Raw genomic sequence first — 21507 nt, forward strand, 5'->3', positions numbered from 1 at the left:
ATGAGAAAAAAATACCCATCATGATTATATCTATTTTGGGCAAGTTATCGGACTTTCCTTGTAAAAAAACCATTTTAGTCATAATGCTATGGATGTTTATAAATGAAAACAAAAAAAAAAACAAAGGAAAAGACGAAATTTAACTAGAAAAAACAAATAAAAAGCCACAAAACGCCCGCGTCGCAGTATCTCAGTATAGGATTTGGGTGAACGTAGGATATATAAGTCACGCGTGACGTCATCAACCCTTTTGGCCAGTTACGGGCTGTTTTATTTCTATCAAACTTTAAATAGGAAATTATAAATGAAAACATTCGTTTCAGATTTTGATAGTTATATGGTTCGAATCGTAAAAATATTCTTTAAATACTGAATACATTAAAAATCATATCCCCAGTTTATGAAAATACCCTATTACAATTTTTTGAAAATATGTTTTGGACTGAATATTAATCTAAAAAGGAAAAACACGAATGCAACTTTGTTGAAAACATACAAAAAATGTAGGTACTGAAAACTATAAACATAATATTGGAGGTTTTAATTTTTTGAAATTTTGCATCGTAATAAAAATATTTTATCAATACTCATTTGTTTATTCCTCAGCATAGTTACTAATTCCTCTATTTTAACATTAAATGTACGCAATATAATTACTGAATAAGCACCAAAATTAATTTATTTTTAGTAATAGGTTGTTACAGCCGAACTAAGTAGGAAAACGCATAGAAAAAAGTTTAGAGGAAACGCGATGGATGAGAATTTTGATAAATAGGTATTTGAACATTGTTTTCTTGTCATATTCTCGCAAATGCATCCCCCGTACTGTGCGAAAAAGACAACAGCACGTCGGATAATTTATATCTAACTAAAATCGATGAAATTAACCTTTCGTTGTCCCGTTTTCCGCACCCCAAAACTGAACCGATTTGGTTGTTTTTTTAAAGAAAAAGTAAGGGGATTGAAAGCAAAGATAGCAAACTCCCGTTTTGGTGTTTTCGAGAAAAATAACAAAAACTGCTACACTAATGCCAAAGAGAGTCTTTATGTTAGAAATATTATTTTCTCTGAACTTCCTCAAGCCTGTCATTGGTCGAACAAAATGGCTGATGGATATTGCTATTTTTGCTTAACACTATTTTCAAACCATCAGAAGTATGATTTTAAACTACATTTGCAACTCAACTCATGATTTTCATAAAAATAAAGTTGATAAACTATAGAATGACATCATAACCAAAAAAAAAATTTTTTTGGAGGTTGAAGAAAAATTGTTATCATATTTGTATACCATACCGTCGCTTTAGTTCGTTTTTGTCCAACAGACCATTTTTAAATAAATTAAGTTAAGTGTACAAAAGTTCTGAGAAAGCCTTTATTTATAAAACTAAATTGAAAAAAAAAAAAAAAATTGTTAAAGGGGTTTTTTAATGAATTTTGTTTTCAGTTGTTGTCATTACTTATGCCTATTTCGTAAAAAAAAACTTTAAAGCTCTATTTCTGCATTTTTGTGTTTTGTTGTGTTGGACAAACACGAACTGAAAAACTAGGTGCTTTTAAAAGTTTTTGAATGGTCTTTTGCCTTTCTTTGAATGATTCCCATAATAACCAATTTACCAAAAACCCAAAATGATAGATAATTAGTGTAAAAAAAATCACTGCTCAAGTGCCATAATCAAGGGAGAAAATAAACAGTATAAAATCTGTATATTTTTACGAAATTCAGGCTATAGTATTTTCAATAAAAAAAATATAATTTATAAAAGAATACCTATTATTTTTTCTTATTAAATGTAATATTTTTTTTGTTTTTCTTTTCTTAACATTATTGATTACCTATCTTAAAGTACAACAAGTAGGTAGGATCTTAACATTTAAGAATTTTGAAAATTACATGCATAGGTAGTAAAAACTTTAATTTTGAGAGCTGACAACTACATTTAAGAAAAATATTTTCTCTTGTATAAAATGTACAAAATCCATAAAAAAATGTTTCGGTAAATTTTTAAAAGATATCTTTTTGGTATTGTAAAATATGCAACATTTCGTACAAAATACTCATTATAAATATTACTGTTTTAAAAAATACAATTTTACAAAGATGATTCTTTAATTTGTTGAAAAATTCAACATGACACATTTTATGTGACAAAAAAGCTTTACGAAATACATGATATAAATAGACAATTGAATTATTTTATTATAACAATATGAAAATCTTACATATTTAACATACTTACTTAAATAAAATAATTCCTACTTATTTAATCTGATTGAAAAATATTACCTTATTTATAGGATAGATATTTTACAATGAATATTAAAATCACAGAGATTTTCTACATCTAGGTAAACAAACTTTAATTTAAGCATTACCTACATAATTACGTATTAATTTACTATGACATAATATAGCGAGTTGACGCTATTAGAAACTTCAACATTGATTCACACAGAGCTTTTATAAATTTAAAAGAACAAATATACCCTTAGCTGCGAAGTCAAACATTTTTTTCTCCATGAAAGCGTTCAGACAAAATACAATTTTTAATTGTTCAGAAAATAAAATTAACATTTACATGTTACAAGTGCCAGGAAAATAGCATTTCAATTCGTGGGTAATTGCTTTAATTCTATACTGGACTTTCATAATTATCAGAAGTAATGGTACACAGAAACATGCCGTTGAGTGTGAAGAAAAATACTTTAATAAGGAAATATATATTTTTTCTTACAATATCATAAGGGTCTATGAAATACTGTTGAGTAAAAAAAAAAAGATTATTTATTTTAAAATTTATAATTTTGAACTCTGGCGAATAGGGTTCATTGCATTGTCCACGCCCCTAATACGACACGATTCACGTTAAATTATGAACTTTGTTTGTGACCATTTAAATTTAAATAGAACATCGTCATGAATCTTGACGTCACAATTGTCAATTGCGTTTTTGTAGACATATTTTTTAAGAATTAAAAAAAATATATATCTATAAAAACATTTCTCTACAATTTCCAAATTGATTTTGAAAATACAATTGTTTTTTCTAAATCTATTTCACACGTTTTTATCAATATGTGATATTAACCTATTGCACTGGAACTGTGAAAAATAGAACAGATGTATACGATTAGTTTCACTCATAAATACAATCTGATTTATGAAACAAGCAGATAATTCCATATTTTTAAGTACATTTTTCAAAATTGCTGCCAGCTAGTATTGTATCCATGGTATTGAGTTACACAGAAATAAATATAAACTAAGGAAATATGTATATTTCCTTTTGTAAAAAAGAAATGTACACATTTCCTTAATAATAATTGCATGTGTATCGTGATTTGTTATCACTCTTTGGGCAGTGCCCTATTTGCAATATTTAAAGTTGTATCGTGGACGGGAATAACGTGTCTATTTATTATACGTCAGTGGTGAAAACTGTGTCATTCATTATATTACATACTCCAATAAAATCTACGACACTATTTTGTATGTTCTTTTGACTCAGATATTATTTAATTTAAATAAATATTTGATAGCAAGCGAGGATTAAGACAAAAATTATGGCTGTAAAAAATCCTTCACTCGCAAAAGTACTAACCTATGCACTATTTATAAACATTTGGCAGTATTTTTAAATATATACGCGGGATTCCCATAAAACGTTAAATACTACCTTATTATTAATATTCATGAAAATGGCAGTGAGAATTTCAGGCCGTATTCAAAAATGTAGGAATAACTAAGACATACTAGTTTCGGTACCCATTAGATTCAGCACATAATATTATGCATTTACAATATAAAGCAAATTATTTGAATACTACTTATGTATGTATAAGATTTGCTACTGCGTGCCACTGTTTTTCCCGTTGCGTCAATGAGAAAAATATAATACCATTTTGTAAATATCGTATTTTATTCTATGTAGGAACATTAGAAAATATATTAAATTAGTAAAAATATTAAAGTTATTCTTAAAAGAACTAATACATGTAGGTACTATGTTAAAATCAACATTCATATGACTTGAAACATAATCTTTATTTGTATTAATTATGCATTCTAAAAATTATACATTGATAAGTATTGTACAATCAACTTATTGTACAATGAAAATTATTATTTATCATAAGTACCTAGGTATAGCTAATGTAAGTCTAGAATTTTAGACTAATATATTTTTAAAGCTATCTGTTAATTAGAACAGCGCGGTCGTAAAGAGTTAATATCTTAAGATACTGCATTGCATATGTGAGCTCGTCGAATCATATTTATATCTAAAGAGGTATTTTCAATACATCGTTATATATCCAAATTGTGAAATAACAAGTTTTTTTTAAAGAATAACGTTCGAATAACGAATAAAAAAAATCTGAACACCCATTCGAATTTCTATCCCCATTTCAATCTCTTAAAAATGTTTAGATTCATCATCTACATAAAATATTAATAGGGCCTTGAATTAGTTTTCACTGTTTCCTGACAAAAGCTATTATCTTAGCCGTTTTACATCGAGCAGTGCTTCAGCCAACTTCATCGAGAAGATTCACCATTAGGCTTAAAGTGACAGTATGTTATTCTTCCGAAGAGTAAACGACATATTTTTTCATCACATTAAAAATGACGAATTTCGTACCAAAAATTCATTTTTGCGAGGAATATTATGCATTTTTTTTTATTCTGCAGCTGAACCATATACAATTCTATATGGTGGAGACCCTCGGTGACCATGCCCTGTCGAAGCTGAGTCGTTTTTTCGAGATGGATTTCGTATGCTGTAAGAAAAATAGGAGGAAGTCTTGCTAGCGATGGACAATACTTTCAATGACGCATTGATTATTAATTTTAAACATAAAACATTAAAATTCATGATAAAACAACGAGAATTTACTCAAGTCCTAAATACTATTTCTAAAGTTGTGGCCCTGTGGAAGTAGGGTGATCTGCAGACTGCAGAGTATTTTACAGGTGGTTTATTTAATAAGAAGAATACGGTTTCATGCATTATATGATATAATAAATTCAGAGTCCCATTTAATAAATAAATAAAGAAATTATTCGAAATCCTATAGTTTTAGATAATTTGGCAGTCTTCGCGGTGTAGTGGCTAAGATGCTCCGTTAACACATAGAAGGTTCCGGGTTCGATTCTCAGTGAGAACTCAAAAATAAAATGTGATTTTTCTCTAACTCAAGTATTCTGCGGTGTAATTCACCACAGTGATCGGGCCTTATAGTCTGTTTTGTATGGTAAAATTAGCCCATAGGATAGGTTACATTTTTGAATAAATAAGTGTGATAGAAAAAATAAGAAAAAAGTTGCGGTAGACTGGCGATCGAACCTCAGAGCTCTGATCTGTTAGTCAACGATACACACAACCTGATTTTGAAAAAAAAAATGTCCACAGGAGTTTCCTTAAATTTTACCTGTGATGGGGAATAGTTTGTACCTATAGTAAAATAAAATTAAACCCCTGGAAAGGAATGACAAGTCGTAACATTTGATTGCTTGTCTTTATACTGATGCTTCGTCGATGACTGTGATGAGTCTGTTGTTGGGGACGTGTTGTGGTGTGACCTTCCACTTGTTTGCTCTGCTGCAGTTCGTGGAGACAGGGCATTCGTCAGGGTCTGGTGGCTGTTCAGAGGTCAGGGTCACCCCACCGATCCCGACCGTTCTGGTTGCGCCCTTAGCCAGAGACCACTTGCGTCCTTTACGATCGAGGATGACTGGCATTTCCGCTATGAGGTTGTTTTCATATTCAGAGAGCATAAGATAGTTTTCCACCTGGAAAAATGGAATATTTTAAGAATTTATTTTGCACAAAACAATAATATTGTAGATTATGAATATTTAATGTGTTAGTCCGTGTCAGAACACAGTTCTGATTATTATCATTCTAATCATTTCTATCAAACTTATATGTTATTCTTATTTATATATTATGTAGGTGCAAATAATACGTATTTGTACCTTGTTTTATTGTTGATATATATATTATATCGTATTTTGTGGTTACCTACCGTATTGTATGGGAATCGTTGCACATTATTCATTATTGTGTATCGTATCAATTAAATTTAAAAATAAAATGCTTTTTTTTCAGAACAAGACTTGGAAATTAACGATCCTTAAAAAAATACAATTATAACATTTCTTGACTACAATACTTAAAAAAATATTTCAAAAGTAGGTATAAACTATATACAGGTGTTCTTCAAACCCTTTCACATCCAAAACCACGATGATCGGTATGAGCAAAAAGACATATTGGCACATTAAAATATTTTTTTAGAACGACTAAAATCTTAAAAAATAAAATTTAAAAAAAAACAAATGGTTGCTTACTTCTGCAGGGGAGAAATGAGGAAGAGGGAGGGGGAGTCTGATACACCGTCAACGGCACGGCTGCGCCCCCTCGCTTCTCCCCTGCAGAAGTAAGCAACTATTTGTTTTTTTTTTAAATATTTTATTTTTTTAAATTTTCTTCGTTCTAAATATTTTTTTAAATATGCTAACATGTCTTCTTGCCCATACTGATCATCGTGGTTTCGGATGTGATGGGGTTTAAAGAACACCCTGTATATATAAATATATATTTTTTTAAATAATTTAACTTCTTATCAAGCTCTTTCCTGTACCCTTTTCAATATAATTAAAAGTTATTATTTTTTAAAACTCACGCACCCACACACACGCACCCTCTCCCTCATTCATTCACACACGCACATGCACACTCTCCCTCTTTCATTTACATACACACACATGAATACAAACGTCACACACATACAATTACGTAAACTCTTTTCTTATATATTATTAGATTTACAGTGATTTTTTTTAATTGGCTCTAATATTGTTAATATATTTCTACTTATTTTTTTATGTAAAGCTGTAAAAATCCCAAATAAAATAAAATAGAACCAAAACCCTGGACGAGCGTTTTTGACTTAATGGTTACTCTCAGGTTAATTTTATAAAAAATGGAGTGGGGATATGCATGCCTCGTAGTGGAGTAGTTAGTGCGTTCGCCAACCATGCTTGAGGTCATGGGCCCAATGAGGAACTTCAGCTCTTTATGAAATTGGATTAAAAAAAATGTTTTCTTGGGCGCGGTAAAAATTAAAGAGTTAAATTGTACTTCAAAGTTTCTAGAAAATGTACCAAAAAAATAAATAATATTTTAATAAAAGCGCACGACTTTAAACGACGTAACTTGTTCATATGAAACAACTAATTGAAATGAGAGCTGTAAAGGATATCCGGTTTGCTTACCGTAAACAAACCAACTTCTGAGTTTTGAGAGTAAGTGGTTGAGAAGAATATTAGGTATAAGGTGGTTCGATTTTACAACTAACATTGAAGTCCAAGAACGGACCCAGCAGCCTCCTATAACGAGCGTCTTGAAGATGCGGCGGTGGACCTGGCTTAGACACGTGCTGCGCATTCCTCAGGCGAACCTAAACCCAAGTTGCCTCTTCTTTAAACCTGCGGGCTCACGCCGTCTCGGAAGGCCGTCGATGACGATCTTTCGATTTTTTCGGCGGAATTAAGAGGCGCTGGATTGACGTGGGAAGAGGCGAAAATGCTGGCTGGCGATAGGGTCTCCTGAAGGCAACTAGTGATGTCCTCATACTCCACTTAAGAGCGGATGTGGAAAAGAAGAAGAAGAGAAACAAACCAAGAACTGACAGAGAAGAACCTCTGACGTCACATACGGAGTTATTTCAGAAATACAAAACTTGAAATAATCATAGCGCTGATAATACAATACACAAAAATTGTAAAATATTTTTTGGATTATTTCAAAAGTCTATAAACAAATAAAAATATATTAAAAAACCGCCGAAATTCCTCATTCCTGGAAATGTGCAATTAAAATATTAGTTTTAAGGTGGTTCTACGGTTTGCATTAAAATGGTTTTTAAATATGTGGAGAGAGTGCTTTTACTGATAATGTTTTTTTGTTGCTGAGCCGGAACCTAAAGCGTAACACTGATCTCATTAAATGTTACAAAAATAATTAAGAAACGCTCCAATTGAAGAACGAAATGATCTTTTTCAAGATTTTCGGCTGAGAGTTACCATCGAGTCGAAAGTACTCATCTAGGAATATCCTGCATTTAGTGTTCCAAAGCAGTGCCCTATGCACCATCTGGTGTGGATAAGGGAGTGGTATTGATGATAAAAAAGAATAAAAAATATGGTTACATAATTGAATAAAATTCCGAATGATGTTTTAGATTGAAATACGTATAGTTTTTATGTGTATCATAATATATTTACACTGTATTGGTCTTATTATAACGCAGCCTCGAATAAAGCGCGACCCATATATTTTTGGCAGGAATGAAAGGAAAAATTAAACAAATATTAATTAGGTAAATTGTGAATAAGAAATAAGAATTTTTTTATTCAGAAATGCTTGAATGATTACTACTCAAAGCATCACTTTGACTCTTTTGTCGCAGATTTCACCAACGCAAACAACACACGCATAATAAAATTAATATTTATTCGAAATAAATATTATGCGAAATAAATATTTATTCCATCTGCCAGTTCGTAGCACTAACTATGCTCAACACTCTTTCTTCTACCGTTCTTGTTCAAACTATATTTTTTTGTTCATCTAGTGATATATTTAACACGCTCCTTAATTTATTTTTCAATAAATAAATACTCATTCTGTCTGGCTGCGATACGCTCCTACTTGCTTTTTAATGATGTTTACACTGACACACACCTGAACACTTACTCCCACACAAATACACCTCTATACTTACTCTTATACAAATACATACAAACACATCCTTTTGTTGTACTATAAGAAGTTATGAAAAATACACCACAACACCTAGATAAAAAAATCTTAGATTTTTTCGTGCAACTGGGATTTTCTTGGAACCCGTGATGCCAGCTTCACAGTTGGCCATCTAACCAACTGCGCCACGGCGCCTGTCAAGTTTTTATTAGGTACCATTTTACTCTAAAGAAAATGTTAACTTTTTGAGTTTGTTGAGAGGTATAATAAAAAATGCACAAGGTCACCTTGTTGCAGCTTGTGATGCAGTCTCCAATATAGTCAAGGTCTTCGAGTAGATTATCCGGCAAGTCCATGTCTGCAAGTCCTTCTTCGGATATACAAGTTAGCTCAGCTTTCATCTCTGGAGCAGAATGAGCTTCTCCACCTGTGGGACTGCCCATATCACCCCCTAGAACTACAGAAATGTAATGAATTGCATATTAAAAAAACATAAACATACGTCATTGCTAATACACTCCTTCAATAGCCCCGTCCTTCAGTCACTGAGGTATAATTAAATAGAGATGACGCTTCATAGAATGATAATATATTATAAAAAATGAGCGTTAAAGTAAAAAAGTAAAGTAAAGTAAAGTAGTAAAGTAAAAAAGACAAATGGTCTAGAGGTAGAGGAAAGATAATTGAATTTAAATCGGCAGTTGCGTACTAAGTGACGTCTAAAGAGTACCTATTGGCCAAAGCGTAAAACTACTAATTTGTGGGTAGTTTAGTTGGATTCAGTTTGATGCACGTATACGGTTTTAGGACTATTCTAATTATATGTGCACACCTAAACAAAAAAAAAGTTTGCTAAATATTTGAATGGACTGTATTTGCTTATATATTGATAAAACATCATTACCAAGAGCAGCTGCAGCTGCAGATCTGGTAAGAGATCCTTCCCTCTCTGGTTCCTTGGAGAAAGAAGCCCTTCTCTGGGGGCACCTCTTGGAGTCACATAGCGCCTGACTGCCGTTGCTCCTATGTAAAATAAATTGATCACGACCAATACAAAATGGACAAATAATAATAAAAATATACTATTAAAGATGGCAATATTTTAATTGCTCGTAACAAGTTGCATACTTCGATCTATGTTTCAAATATAATTTGACGCAGTATACCTACTTTATTGATATCATTTTTTTGATTTTTACAACGTGTTACTCTAGACTGGTACATAAAATGTGTGCTAATGGAATCTAAGATTAAGGAAGGCAAATTAATTGAAAATTGGCTGGTCAAATCATATTTGGTATCCATACAAATGTTATTCATTTACGTAGTTCTGCCATAAATACTGTTACATGAGTTTAGAATTCGGCAAAAGTAAACCTGTAACCATTTTCAGGAAATGTCCTTTAATGTGATATTGCTATAATTAGTCAGTCATTGGACATTGCAAAGAAAACATGGAGGGGGGTGATAAAGAAAACCGAATCGCTGTAAGCGTTATATAAAGTAGGGAAGACACGGGGGACAAATGACACCCTATAACGTATCAGTCGCCAATTTGTGTATTGACATATTGATCACTTCAAGAATATTCAGTGAAGATCGTCAAATAAGTGGATATCATCGAACTCTGCTGACTTCAGGAGCTATCAAGGCTGCCAGAAGAAGAATTTATAAAAAACCGCTCAGCAAAGAAAAAATCATGTTCAGGGAGATGGCTATATCGACTTCAAGTATATCTCGCATCATTTTTGTGAATTTAAAAGGTATTTACTAAAATTCTGAACAAGACTAATAAAATTTTCTAATTTTCCCCATATAGCCCAGGATTTTTTTTTTTTTTTTTAATTTTTTTTAAAATTTATTTCTTAAGTTAGTTTATATTAAAACTAATATAAACTATTATGTACATTTACATCATCTATATATATTTACATTTCCTTACAGTAACTTATACATTTATTTTTAAATTCTTTCAGACACTTTTCATTCTTCATACATTCAGGCATCTCATCATACATTTTTAAACCCTTATACATCAAACAATTTTGCGACTCAGCTCTTTTCAATAATGGTAGTCTTATTTTATCCTTTTGTCTAGTAGCATATTCATGACAATTTTTGTTTAAGACAACTTTATCCTTAAAATATTTTGGTAATTTATCGTGAAAAAATTTATGTATAAATATCAACATATTAAATTTAAGTCTCCTTCTTACAGATAACCATTTTAGTTCATCTCTCATTTTTTTTACATTGCTATATTTATTTTTCTTAAGAACTATTCTCATCGCTTTATTTTGTAAAATTTCTAGTTTATTTAAATTTCCTTCGTTTGCTAAAAATAATATTGTTGAGCAGTAATCTATATGTGGAAGAATGATTGTTTTGTAAATTAGTTCTGCAGTATCTTTATTTAATTTATTTCTCAATCTACTAAGGAAAAATATTTTTTTTGATATTTTTTTATTAACGTGTTCAAAATTTGCATTTAATGTCAATTTTGAATCAAGTATTATCCCCAAATATTTCATTTCATTAACCTTTTCTATGGTTTCATTATCAATAAGTACATTCATCCTTGGGTTTGGCTTTTTATTTCCTAACTCCATGTATTTTGTTTTTCCAACATTAAGCTGAAGTTTATTAATTTTGAGCCACTCAGATATTCTGTTTAAGTCCTCGTTTAATTTTTGTAAAGTCTCTGTGTAATTTTCTCCCGCTATATAGATTAATGTATCATCGGCAAATAATTGCAGTTTGCAGTGTTTTATTATATTTGTGATGTCGTTTATATATATTATAAATAAAATTGGTCCTAGAACTGATCCTTGGGGAACGCAAAGTGTTTCATAACCAGCAAATTTTTTGCACATGTGTTGATGAGGTACTTAATTGTAACAAAAAACTCCCCACCTCTTCCCCGCTTTCCAATTATTATTATACTTTGGATGAAAGAGCGGCATGCTTTTGCTATCGGCGGTTGATATTTGTGGATTTTTCAACACCGAATCACTTCCGCGCTAGACCTTTTTATCAGACGCAGACGATACAGAAAAAGCTTGTCGTTGGCGACGACTGTTTGCTGTTTCTAAAACCTTTTATCTGTCAACTCAAATCCGCATTTATTTTATTCAAGGCACATAACTTATCCCGCAAATATTGTAACTTTTACTGAATTTGCGTTGCGCCCCCGTCGCAGTGAGCAAAAATCATATTTTAATTACGACTCGATAGCGAAACAACGCCGCTTTTTCAATCGATGTTTTTTTCTAATAAACAAAACCGTAATTTTGTTACTAAAACGCCAAATTCTAAATTATTCTAGCTATTTGCGTTTAAAAGTTATTAAGTGTATAAGTTTTTAAGTATATAATATACAACCGGACACCTGTGTAATGAAATATCTCAATGCGCAATCGGGTAAAGGATGGGGAGTTTTGAGTAATAATTGAATACCACATCTAGAATACATGTGAAAAAAAACAGCTGAAAAATCAGATGAAACATTTTGTGTTATTTTTGGTCTAATATTCCTGGGCTAATATATAAGAAATGGATGACGAAATAATGGCAAAACGGGAATATATATTTATTTATACATACGCCCAATGGGCATTTCAAAGGACATATTTATACTTTAAAAAATATTACAAAGAAAAGTAGAAAGACACAATGGTACCTATATAGTAGACTTTGTGGGAGTGGAAGCAGAAGAGAGGTGTTTATAATTTAATTTGATTCAGTGATCGTTAGAAAGAAGACAACTTGTAATCAAAAAAATCAAGACTGGTATGTTTGTTGGCAGACTTAAGAATTCAGGTCATAGGGGAATGAATACCATAGTTAGTTCTATGGTTATCGGTATGAAAGAGTTAGTTTTGTCTGAGGTTTCTAGTTGGGATATTTAATTTTATTGAGCTCAGTAGTTCAGGCGCATCAAAGAGTGAGTTGAGAATTTTAAATAGGACTAGAAGGTCGGATTTATTTCGACGGTCTTGAAGAGAAGATATATTTAAACTAGTTTCTAACTCATTACATGGCGAGAATGAATAGTAACGCGGGACGAGGACGACCGAGGAAGATGTGGCATGATCAGATAAACCAAAATCTCAAGTCTGGTCATGAAAACAGCAGGCAAAACCGAAGGGCATGTACGAGAAAATGTATGAATGTCGAAGAAGCTGAGAATGTGTGCAGATATAGACGTGTGTGGCAATCCGTCTTCTCTGCCTACTGGGAAATAGCACGATGGTAGCAGTAGTACTATTTAAAAGCAGTGAAAATATTTTATCTAAATTTGAAGTGCATTCTTTGATAAAGCTAAAATGATATTTTTCTTTTGTCAAAAATATCACAAAAATAATTGAAGTCAGTTGAAGAGTATAGTTATTGGGTATAGTGCAAAATCAAAATAATGTTTCTGTTTTCAAGTTCATATTATGTAGTTAAAGAATTTATTTTCACTATCAGTTTTTATCAATATGAATATAATGTGCTTTTTTCTGTGACAGTACTTACCTGGTATGCTTATGCCGTGAAATGTTCCTTCGGTGAAGATCAATGAAAAATAGAGCCAAGCTTCCGACAATGACACACGTTGAGCTAAAGTAATACCCAGATTTGCCACCACACCCAACATTGATGTATCCTGTAATCAAATCATATGATTTAATTCTCAAATATGTGGTTATTTGGTAAGTATAAAATATTGTCTTATAATTTTACAAAGTTTACACAGTTATACATTTATTTAAATATAATACTTTAAAGAGCTTATCCATTGTTGTACTATATACTATTATCATAATAATTTTCTTTTACTTTTTTGTGATGTTTTTAATTTAAGCTCACTGAGTTATAACTCAATAACTGTATATATACAACTCGTTGAAAATGGTCACCAAAATTGAAATATTCGGGTAATTTATAAGAACGCTAATATTTATTTTTATTTAAAAAAAGCATTTTTATAAAAGTTCGATTGTTGAGCAAATTGAATGAAATAATGTAAAAATCAGAGAAAGATACAATGAGGGAGTTCAATCCAACGGGAAATTAAAAATGATTTCTTACAAGCGGTAAAAATTAGATCATTTAATTGCATGGAGAAGATTCGCAAAAATGTATGATAATTTTTTTTCAATGAAAATGAACTACTTTGAACTACGTCACATGTCCCAGATCAACCGATCATCATCAAGATCAACCGATGATAGACTATTATGATAGATTTCCGGTTTCCGGGAAGCCAACTCGCAGCTTGTGACGTCACGGGTGGAGTAATTTCAAAATTTAAAAACGTTAAAAAATCACAGTGCTAATAATACGATACATAAAAATATAAATAAAACAAAAAATACCTTGGTTTTATAGTTCATTAACAAATAAACAAGTATGAAAAAACCACTGAACTTCCTAATTGTTTTATACTGTTTCGTTTTTATTAAATTATCATTGAAATTAGTATTTGCTGTGTGTACATTTTTAAATATTATAATTATAATCGGTAGATATTCAGAATAAGTTTTTGAGATATATTTTTATTTATATCCCTACAGAGATGAGGTAGAATTTTTTTCAAATTCAGGATTATGGATATTCGAGCGTTTACAGGGCTTATGACCTGTCATTGGCTGGGTTAAGTGGCCACTTTAAGTAGGTACTACAACATTCCCCATTCCGCTTATTAGCGAATATCCACACAGGTAACATTTTTGATTTTTGTATATATGTTACGAATCGAGAAACCATCCACAAGCGAGTTGGAGCGCCATCTATGTATTCATATCCTGAATTTGAAAAAAATTCTACCTCCTCTCTGTAGGGATATAAATAAAAATATATACCTACTCCCCCTTGGGAGAAAATCCAGATTTGTGTGTGTACAAGTACACGTACCAAAAATAATGTTTTTTGAGATATGTTAATTTTAAATTAGGAATACGTAATGAATTTCGTAACTATGATTATTTATTAAATATATTAAATTTGATTAAATTAAGGGACAGGAGAACTATTAATGATTTATTAGTTCTATTTAAAATCGTTAATTCAGTATTGGACAGCCCTGAAATTTTGGCCCTCATTGGTTTTAAAGCACCAGTTAGAGTGACTAGGCTAGTTCAACTTTATCACTGCAACAATCATGTCTCAATATATTCTAGCAATTCAGTACTGAATCGTCTACATGCGCTGGGTAATAAACATTCGGATTTAGGTGACATATTTTTATTGAAATTTCCAGCTTATAAACAATTACTTGTAAAACATTTTAGTGTGGAATCAATATTTTAATTATGTTCTTTCTAAGTAAGCATTGAAAAAGTTGTTACTGTATATACTCCACTGTAAATACTTATGTATGTATGTAATGTAAAAGGTACTTGTACCGTTAATTCTTGAAAAAAAAAATATACGTTTTCACTATTGGAAGGGCTGTTTTTGGGAGAAATCCACGGTGAAACCTGCATGTAGGTTCCATCATCAGCGTAAATAATAATTTATTTCATAAAAAAATAACAGATTGAAGAACTGAAGAAATATGGTTACTGGTTTTTATTATATTACTTACACAGTGTCTAGTGTTGCCACTAGATTTCCATATTCCCTTCCCTAAAATTCTAATATAATATACGTTAAATAAATAAAGGTAATTATGAGATTAAAAATAATGACTAAAATATATTTTTTTCAAACCTGATATTGGCACTCCTATAGCAATAGGAATGGCTTGAGAGCATTGTACAAAGCCCCACGTTCGAGCAAAGTTCCTGGACCTGACCCTTTCATATGTATACATTTTCAGCGAGTAATGGTATCCCCCACAGAAAATGCCTAAAACAAAAGTTATCATTAAATAATCTTCATTTGTTTTTGTAAGTTCACAAATCCATATTGATTTATTTATTTATTTATTCATTCAAAATTACAAAATTAAATATTTATGAACTTATTAAGGCTTTTTAGGCTATGCCCGTGTCAAGCCACAATAAATAACAATAAAAATACATAGTAAAATTAATTAGAACAAATTATAATGACATAGAATCACAATCTAGAAAAAAAGGTAAATGCAATAAATTATCAAATTCCAAAGAATACAATGCAAAAAAGATAATCAGAAATAATTTTTAAAATATAAATTATACAAATTGAGAATCACACATAATCAAATATACAAAATAGTGGTATCATTAAAATCAACAAAATAATAGTAAAATATAGTAGTATTAAAAAAAAAATAACACAAAGTAAGAGCATGATTTAAATCAACAGAAAAAGAAGAGATATATGTATATATATAAAAGCATAATTGAAATGATAATTGAGTTATGTTTTCTAGAAATTCACTCAATTATAGTAAGAAATATAAGGAATAGGAGCAATAAATCATATGCCAAATAATAGTACGTACTAAATTAAATTATACAAAAATACATAATAAGAAAAACATAAAAATTATCAATATATATAAAAAGCAAATAAAAGTAAAAGAGTATGGAAGGAAAGCAGATTTGTAAATTTTTGCTAATTTCGTACTTTAAAAAAATTGACAACCTCGTACCTATCGATGCGTAGCAACCAATTGCAAACATTTTTCTTAAATACATTGGCACTTGTAGAGTTTTTTATGGCTGCCGGAAGTTGATTAAAAAATGAAATTATGAAAGTGTTTGCTTGTAGATAGTAATAACTTATTGGGGTAGCTATCTATATTATGTAGATTGGGGTTATGTTTTTGCGTAACTTCATAAAAGTTCTATTTTCCTTTAAAATTTAATGATATGTGGTGCAGAATACCTATGGTTGTCAAATTTATACACACCAGCATAGAATTATTAGACACACCATATAGACTAATATAATTGTATGCACACCAGGCCGATTACATGGAAAGTTAACATTTATCTTCAATTTTATCTACAAAGTAAAATTAAGTTTTCTCTATGAAAAGCAGAATACGCATATAATTTTTTCCTCTAAACATTATTTATTATGTACACTAAATATGTTAACTCTTTGTAGAAGAAGAATCATAAATGATTTATTAAATTTATATAAAATAGCAAATGGCGTATTGGACGTCCCGGAATTAACTAGTGTTATCAGCCTAAAAGTACCTGTTCGAAATACTCAGCAGCTAAAGTTATTTTTTGAATCTCCTGGCAGTCATAATTATTATTACAATTCACCAATACCTAGACTACGCCGGCTAGGTAACGAGTATTGTGAAGTTGATATATTTTGTCTGTCTTTATATAAATATAGGTTAAGTATTCAAAAGGTTATAAATTAATTTGTATAAAATTTCTTAATATCGTTTTTTATTTACTATTTTTTTTTCTCATGTATCTCTATAATAATGTATAAGCTTATGTGTATGTATATGTATGTGCATGTATGTGCATGTATGTGTATGTGTATGTATATATATGTACATGCATGTATGTATATGTGTTTGTGTATTTAATGCATATGCACGTGTATGTTTTCATTTGTAAATTTATTAAATATTTTTTTATGTACCCATATACCTATTTTGGTACATTTCCTTATTTTTACTTATTATTGTATCTTTTAGTATTTCTTATGTTATCTTTAATTTTAACTAAATTTACATACTTATGTTCCTCTGCTGCACTTGAATATAATTTCTAATATATGTAAAAGCCCGTAGGGCGTGTAAATTAATAATTAAATAAATTATATGTTACCGACGAAGATACCTTAAATGTTCATGCAAATATTTTCATTTTCGTACAAAAATATAGGTTTTTCTTTAAAGACAGTCGAAGATAACTCTGTAAACTTCGCATTGTAATCGGGGCCCTGGGCCGCAATTATGAACGGCTATCTTCATCGATATATACTATGACGGTATAAAGTAATATCGATATTTATGTACTAAAGTGTGTGAAGTTCGTATGAAAATTTAAAGTATCTTCGTCGGTAATCGGTAATTGAACATGTTTAGAAAAAAAAAATGTAAACAAAATCTATTTTCCATACAGAAAACCTAATTTTACTTTATAGATAAAATTGAAGATAAATTATAACTTCCCATCAGAAAACGTACCCTGATACACACAACGTAAATTAATCCATGTAAAAATTATACCTACACTTTTCAAATTAATTTACTAATTCCAACTTAAATGTCCTTCATCAAGAATCTGTTAGATTTATTCATGCCATATTTTTTTCAGTATTCCTCGTTTTCTGTATCTATTAACATTAGCATCGTAAATCCATTTAGCCGCTTTTTTGCTGTCCATTCGCTCTACATGTCCAAACGAACGCAGCACCCCTTTCTTGATTTTGTCGATAATACTTTTCTCAACTTTACAAAATATATCGTTTTACCACCCATATGCCCGAGAGATCGTATTTTGACAGCATTCAGCCTACTTTCATCATTGTTTTTCCAATTCCATACTTCGCTCCCAACCATAAGGGTCTTTCAAAGCCTTCATAATGTGAAATATTTCCATATTACTTACTTTTAAACATTTATTGTTTGTATGTAAGATTTAAACGCCTGTACCTTTATTAAAGTTGTAATGAAAATTGTTTGATTTGCAAATTTGCAGAAGTAGTTATTCTGAAGGCAAAATATTGTTTACAAACTTTCATGTATTTTTAATATCGTTTCAAAAGTACTAACATCTTATTAGTTAATTCTCTTTTACCCAAATTCCATCATTTGATCAGAATAATTTAGGTTTGAAGGTATTTGTTTGTCATTCATTTGAAATATGAGAATCAGAAAAGTTTTTGGTGCAAAATCTTACCGTATATCCAAGCGAACATGACGTATCCATGATAGTTTCCTTGCACCGCTGTGAAAGCGAGGATTGAGAGTCCGCACATGAAGACAGCGGCTTGGCAGAGGTACTGGCGTCCTATCCTGCACTCTGGAGATGACTTGACTACGAGTAGACCAAACGCTGCACATCCTGTGGTCCAGGCGAGACCGAGGTAGGCCTGTAGTAACACGACAGCTTCACCTAATCCTGAAATGTCAAATAAACACTTAAATTGTTGAGCTTTCGTATGTAATACGATGTTCGCTAACTTAAATTGTAAAATATCCAAAATGAGAAAGTGTGTCATAGGAAAATATTCAAGAAGGCAAAAGAAAAACACATTCTTGCCTACATCTATCCAAAAAAATGTTGTAAAAATTGTATTAAGATATCTGGATCCACAGATTGAACCATTTAAATTATTTCTTGGATTTTCTATTTTTATTTCAAACAGATTTTTTTTTTCAATGTCATAATCTACGAAGGTTTGTTTCATACCACTTCTTTTTACTTTCCTATCCCCCCCCCAGTGGTCCATAAGGCAGTGAATTGGTACTCCAATTACTGCGTTTTTAGATCATTTTTGAAATAATGAAAGTAAAACGATTAATCTTATGGAAGAATGATATATTTATCTTTAAAAACGCCCCAAAAACAATTATTTTATCTCCAGTTTATGATCCGATAGGTCAGGAACAATATTATTACGAATGAATGAATGACTAAACAGGTGCCACCGTTTTGTAGCAACAATTCACGGACAGTGTATACTTGTAATGCCGTATTAAACAGACTTCATGAACTCGGCAATAGTTATTCCCACGCATCTGATATATTTAGTGTAGGGTATTGTTCCCATAGAACAAACCTTTTGAACTGTTTCAAAGATGGTGAATGGTAATTATATTTTTTTATTTATGCATTTCATAATATATACACTTTTTTGTTCACTTTGCCCAGCTGTATGAAACAGTACTTATGATTTTCTTGTTATATTACTTTAAAATATTTTATTATTAAATTTGTTTTTAACATTTATTCTTGAATTGTTTAAACTTTCTACTGAATGTGTTGTATAATTTTTAGGTTAATTTTTTAAATATAATTTTTAGGTTTAATTTTTTTTATAAATCTTGGGTAAAAGGAAATTTATGTTTTTAAAAAAAATATATATATTAAGCCAAATAGGTAAGTATTATAAATTTTTGTAAAAGGCAGATATGCCGTTTGTGTTAATAAAATAAAATAAAATTCACAGGAATTATTGATGGAAGCAACGGAAAAACAATATTAAATCTTAGTATGTGCCTGTAGCAATTTTGTAACCCAGTAAGTGAACACAAGTTAAACAATTTTTTTTCTGTGATGTAGCAACTTTTAAGTTGTTAATGTGAAATGGAATGTTCCTTGTAAGATTTCAGATAATTAAATGTACCTTTATACAAGCTGATTTCATACAAAATTTTAACAGCAATGTATGCATTATAACGCAGTAACCACAGAATAGCAAAAACATGGATCTAAAATTAGTCTCTTACTATGATTTGAAATTTGACCGCCGTAAATAGTAAACCGAATCTATCGGTTAGGGAAAAAATAATTTCGTATTTCCGCCTTTTTTTCCAACTAAGTATATCTCGTTCATTATTGGTCATATTGGATCATACAATACGGCGTTGTAAAGATGTGAGTGTATACTACAAACCTAACCTAGCACCAAGTGACTACCACCTGTTTCTGTCTATGGCCAACGCGCTTGGGGGTCTTGGCCTCAATAGAGGCCTGAAAAAATTGATCGTCCGAGTTTTTTGCCAATAGGGACAAGGGCTTCTACGAGAGGGGCATTGCAAAGTTGAATTCTTGTTAACAACAAATTGTTGAACAGAACGGCACATATTTGACTTAAATCGGATGATTGTAAAACTTTTTATAAAGCATCGAAATAAAGCGAAAAAATCGAAATGACTTTTTCCCCAACCTATCATCTAATCTAAGTAGAAAATTTCTCGAAAATTTACTAATCTGAACCAGTTAAGGCAGAAGTACTGTAGTAATAGACATGATTTAAAATTATTATTTATACTTATTAATGTGAGTTCTACAACAATTCTTCCTTAAGTACCTACCCGGTTTTCCCCTATCTAAAAAAATGTTGTCGAAATAGTTTTTAAGCCATTGCGTACCTTCTTCTTCCGCTTGGTGTGCTAAGTAAAATATCGGCGTGTTGATTCCAAAAGCGGATATCCCCGTGGACAGCAGCAGAATCCTCACAGTCTTGGACTTGAGAGTGGAGAAGTCGAAGAACGGGGGACTCTCATCAATCTTGGTCTTGTCTTTGATCTTCCTCTTGATCTTGTTCTGGTTCTTCAAGTGGAGGATGGCCCTCCGTTGGGGGTGGTAGAGGGAGGCGGAGCGGTAGAAGGTCCCGAGGATGAAGGTAAGGAAGACTACTCCTGTTACAGCTTGTAGACCCAACCTCCAACCGATTGCCCTGGAAATGAAAACATCGCTCATTAGAACATTTTCTCATATTTTATTAAATAATATTTAATATTTAATAAAATTACTGTTAGATTGTTTCATTTTAATTTAAAACTTCAAGTACAAAGTACAAAGAATAAGTACTTTGGCGAACATATTGATAAAAGCAATATCTTCCAGCAAACCAAAAAACAGACTGGTCAAAAAAAGAATTGGTCAAAAATTTGTACTAAAAAACGAAAATATATATCAACAATTATATTAAACCATTAGAAACTATTCAAAAATTTATATTAAAAATAATGCTTCACAAAAATCGCACTTTTCCCTCTTTCCAATTGTTCCAAGAAGCTAAACTTTTAGATGTTTTTTTTTTTTTTGTTTTAATATGTAGTTGCATTATTCTTTTACCTTGCTTGTAATGTACAAGGTTAATATATACTTCAAAGCGA

At 30.9% G+C, this 21507-nt stretch overlaps 1 protein-coding gene across 1 annotated transcript in view; it reads right to left on the minus strand.

Moving 5' to 3' along the window:
- Positions 1-4672: 4672 nt before the first annotated feature.
- The window catches only part of LOC148279551 (monocarboxylate transporter 12-like), a gene marked incomplete at its 5' end in the record, with an annotated part of 69718 nt that continues 52883 nt past the window's right edge, over positions 4673-21507 (minus strand). The window contains 7 exons of the mRNA XM_088229751.1: positions 4673-5791; positions 9056-9225; positions 9673-9791; positions 13287-13416; positions 15465-15602; positions 18560-18781; positions 20758-21065. Coding sequence (XP_088085877.1) covers positions 5519-5791; positions 9056-9225; positions 9673-9791; positions 13287-13416; positions 15465-15602; positions 18560-18781; positions 20758-21065 — 1360 coding nt within the window. The remainder of the gene's footprint in view (positions 5792-9055; positions 9226-9672; positions 9792-13286; positions 13417-15464; positions 15603-18559; positions 18782-20757; positions 21066-21507) is intronic.

Source organism: Micrasema longulum, unplaced genomic scaffold (genome assembly GCF_059751315.1).
Source record: "Micrasema longulum isolate JH-2025_06_02 unplaced genomic scaffold, ASM5975131v1 h1tg000704l, whole genome shotgun sequence".
NCBI classification, from domain to species: domain Eukaryota; kingdom Metazoa; phylum Arthropoda; class Insecta; order Trichoptera; family Brachycentridae; genus Micrasema; species Micrasema longulum.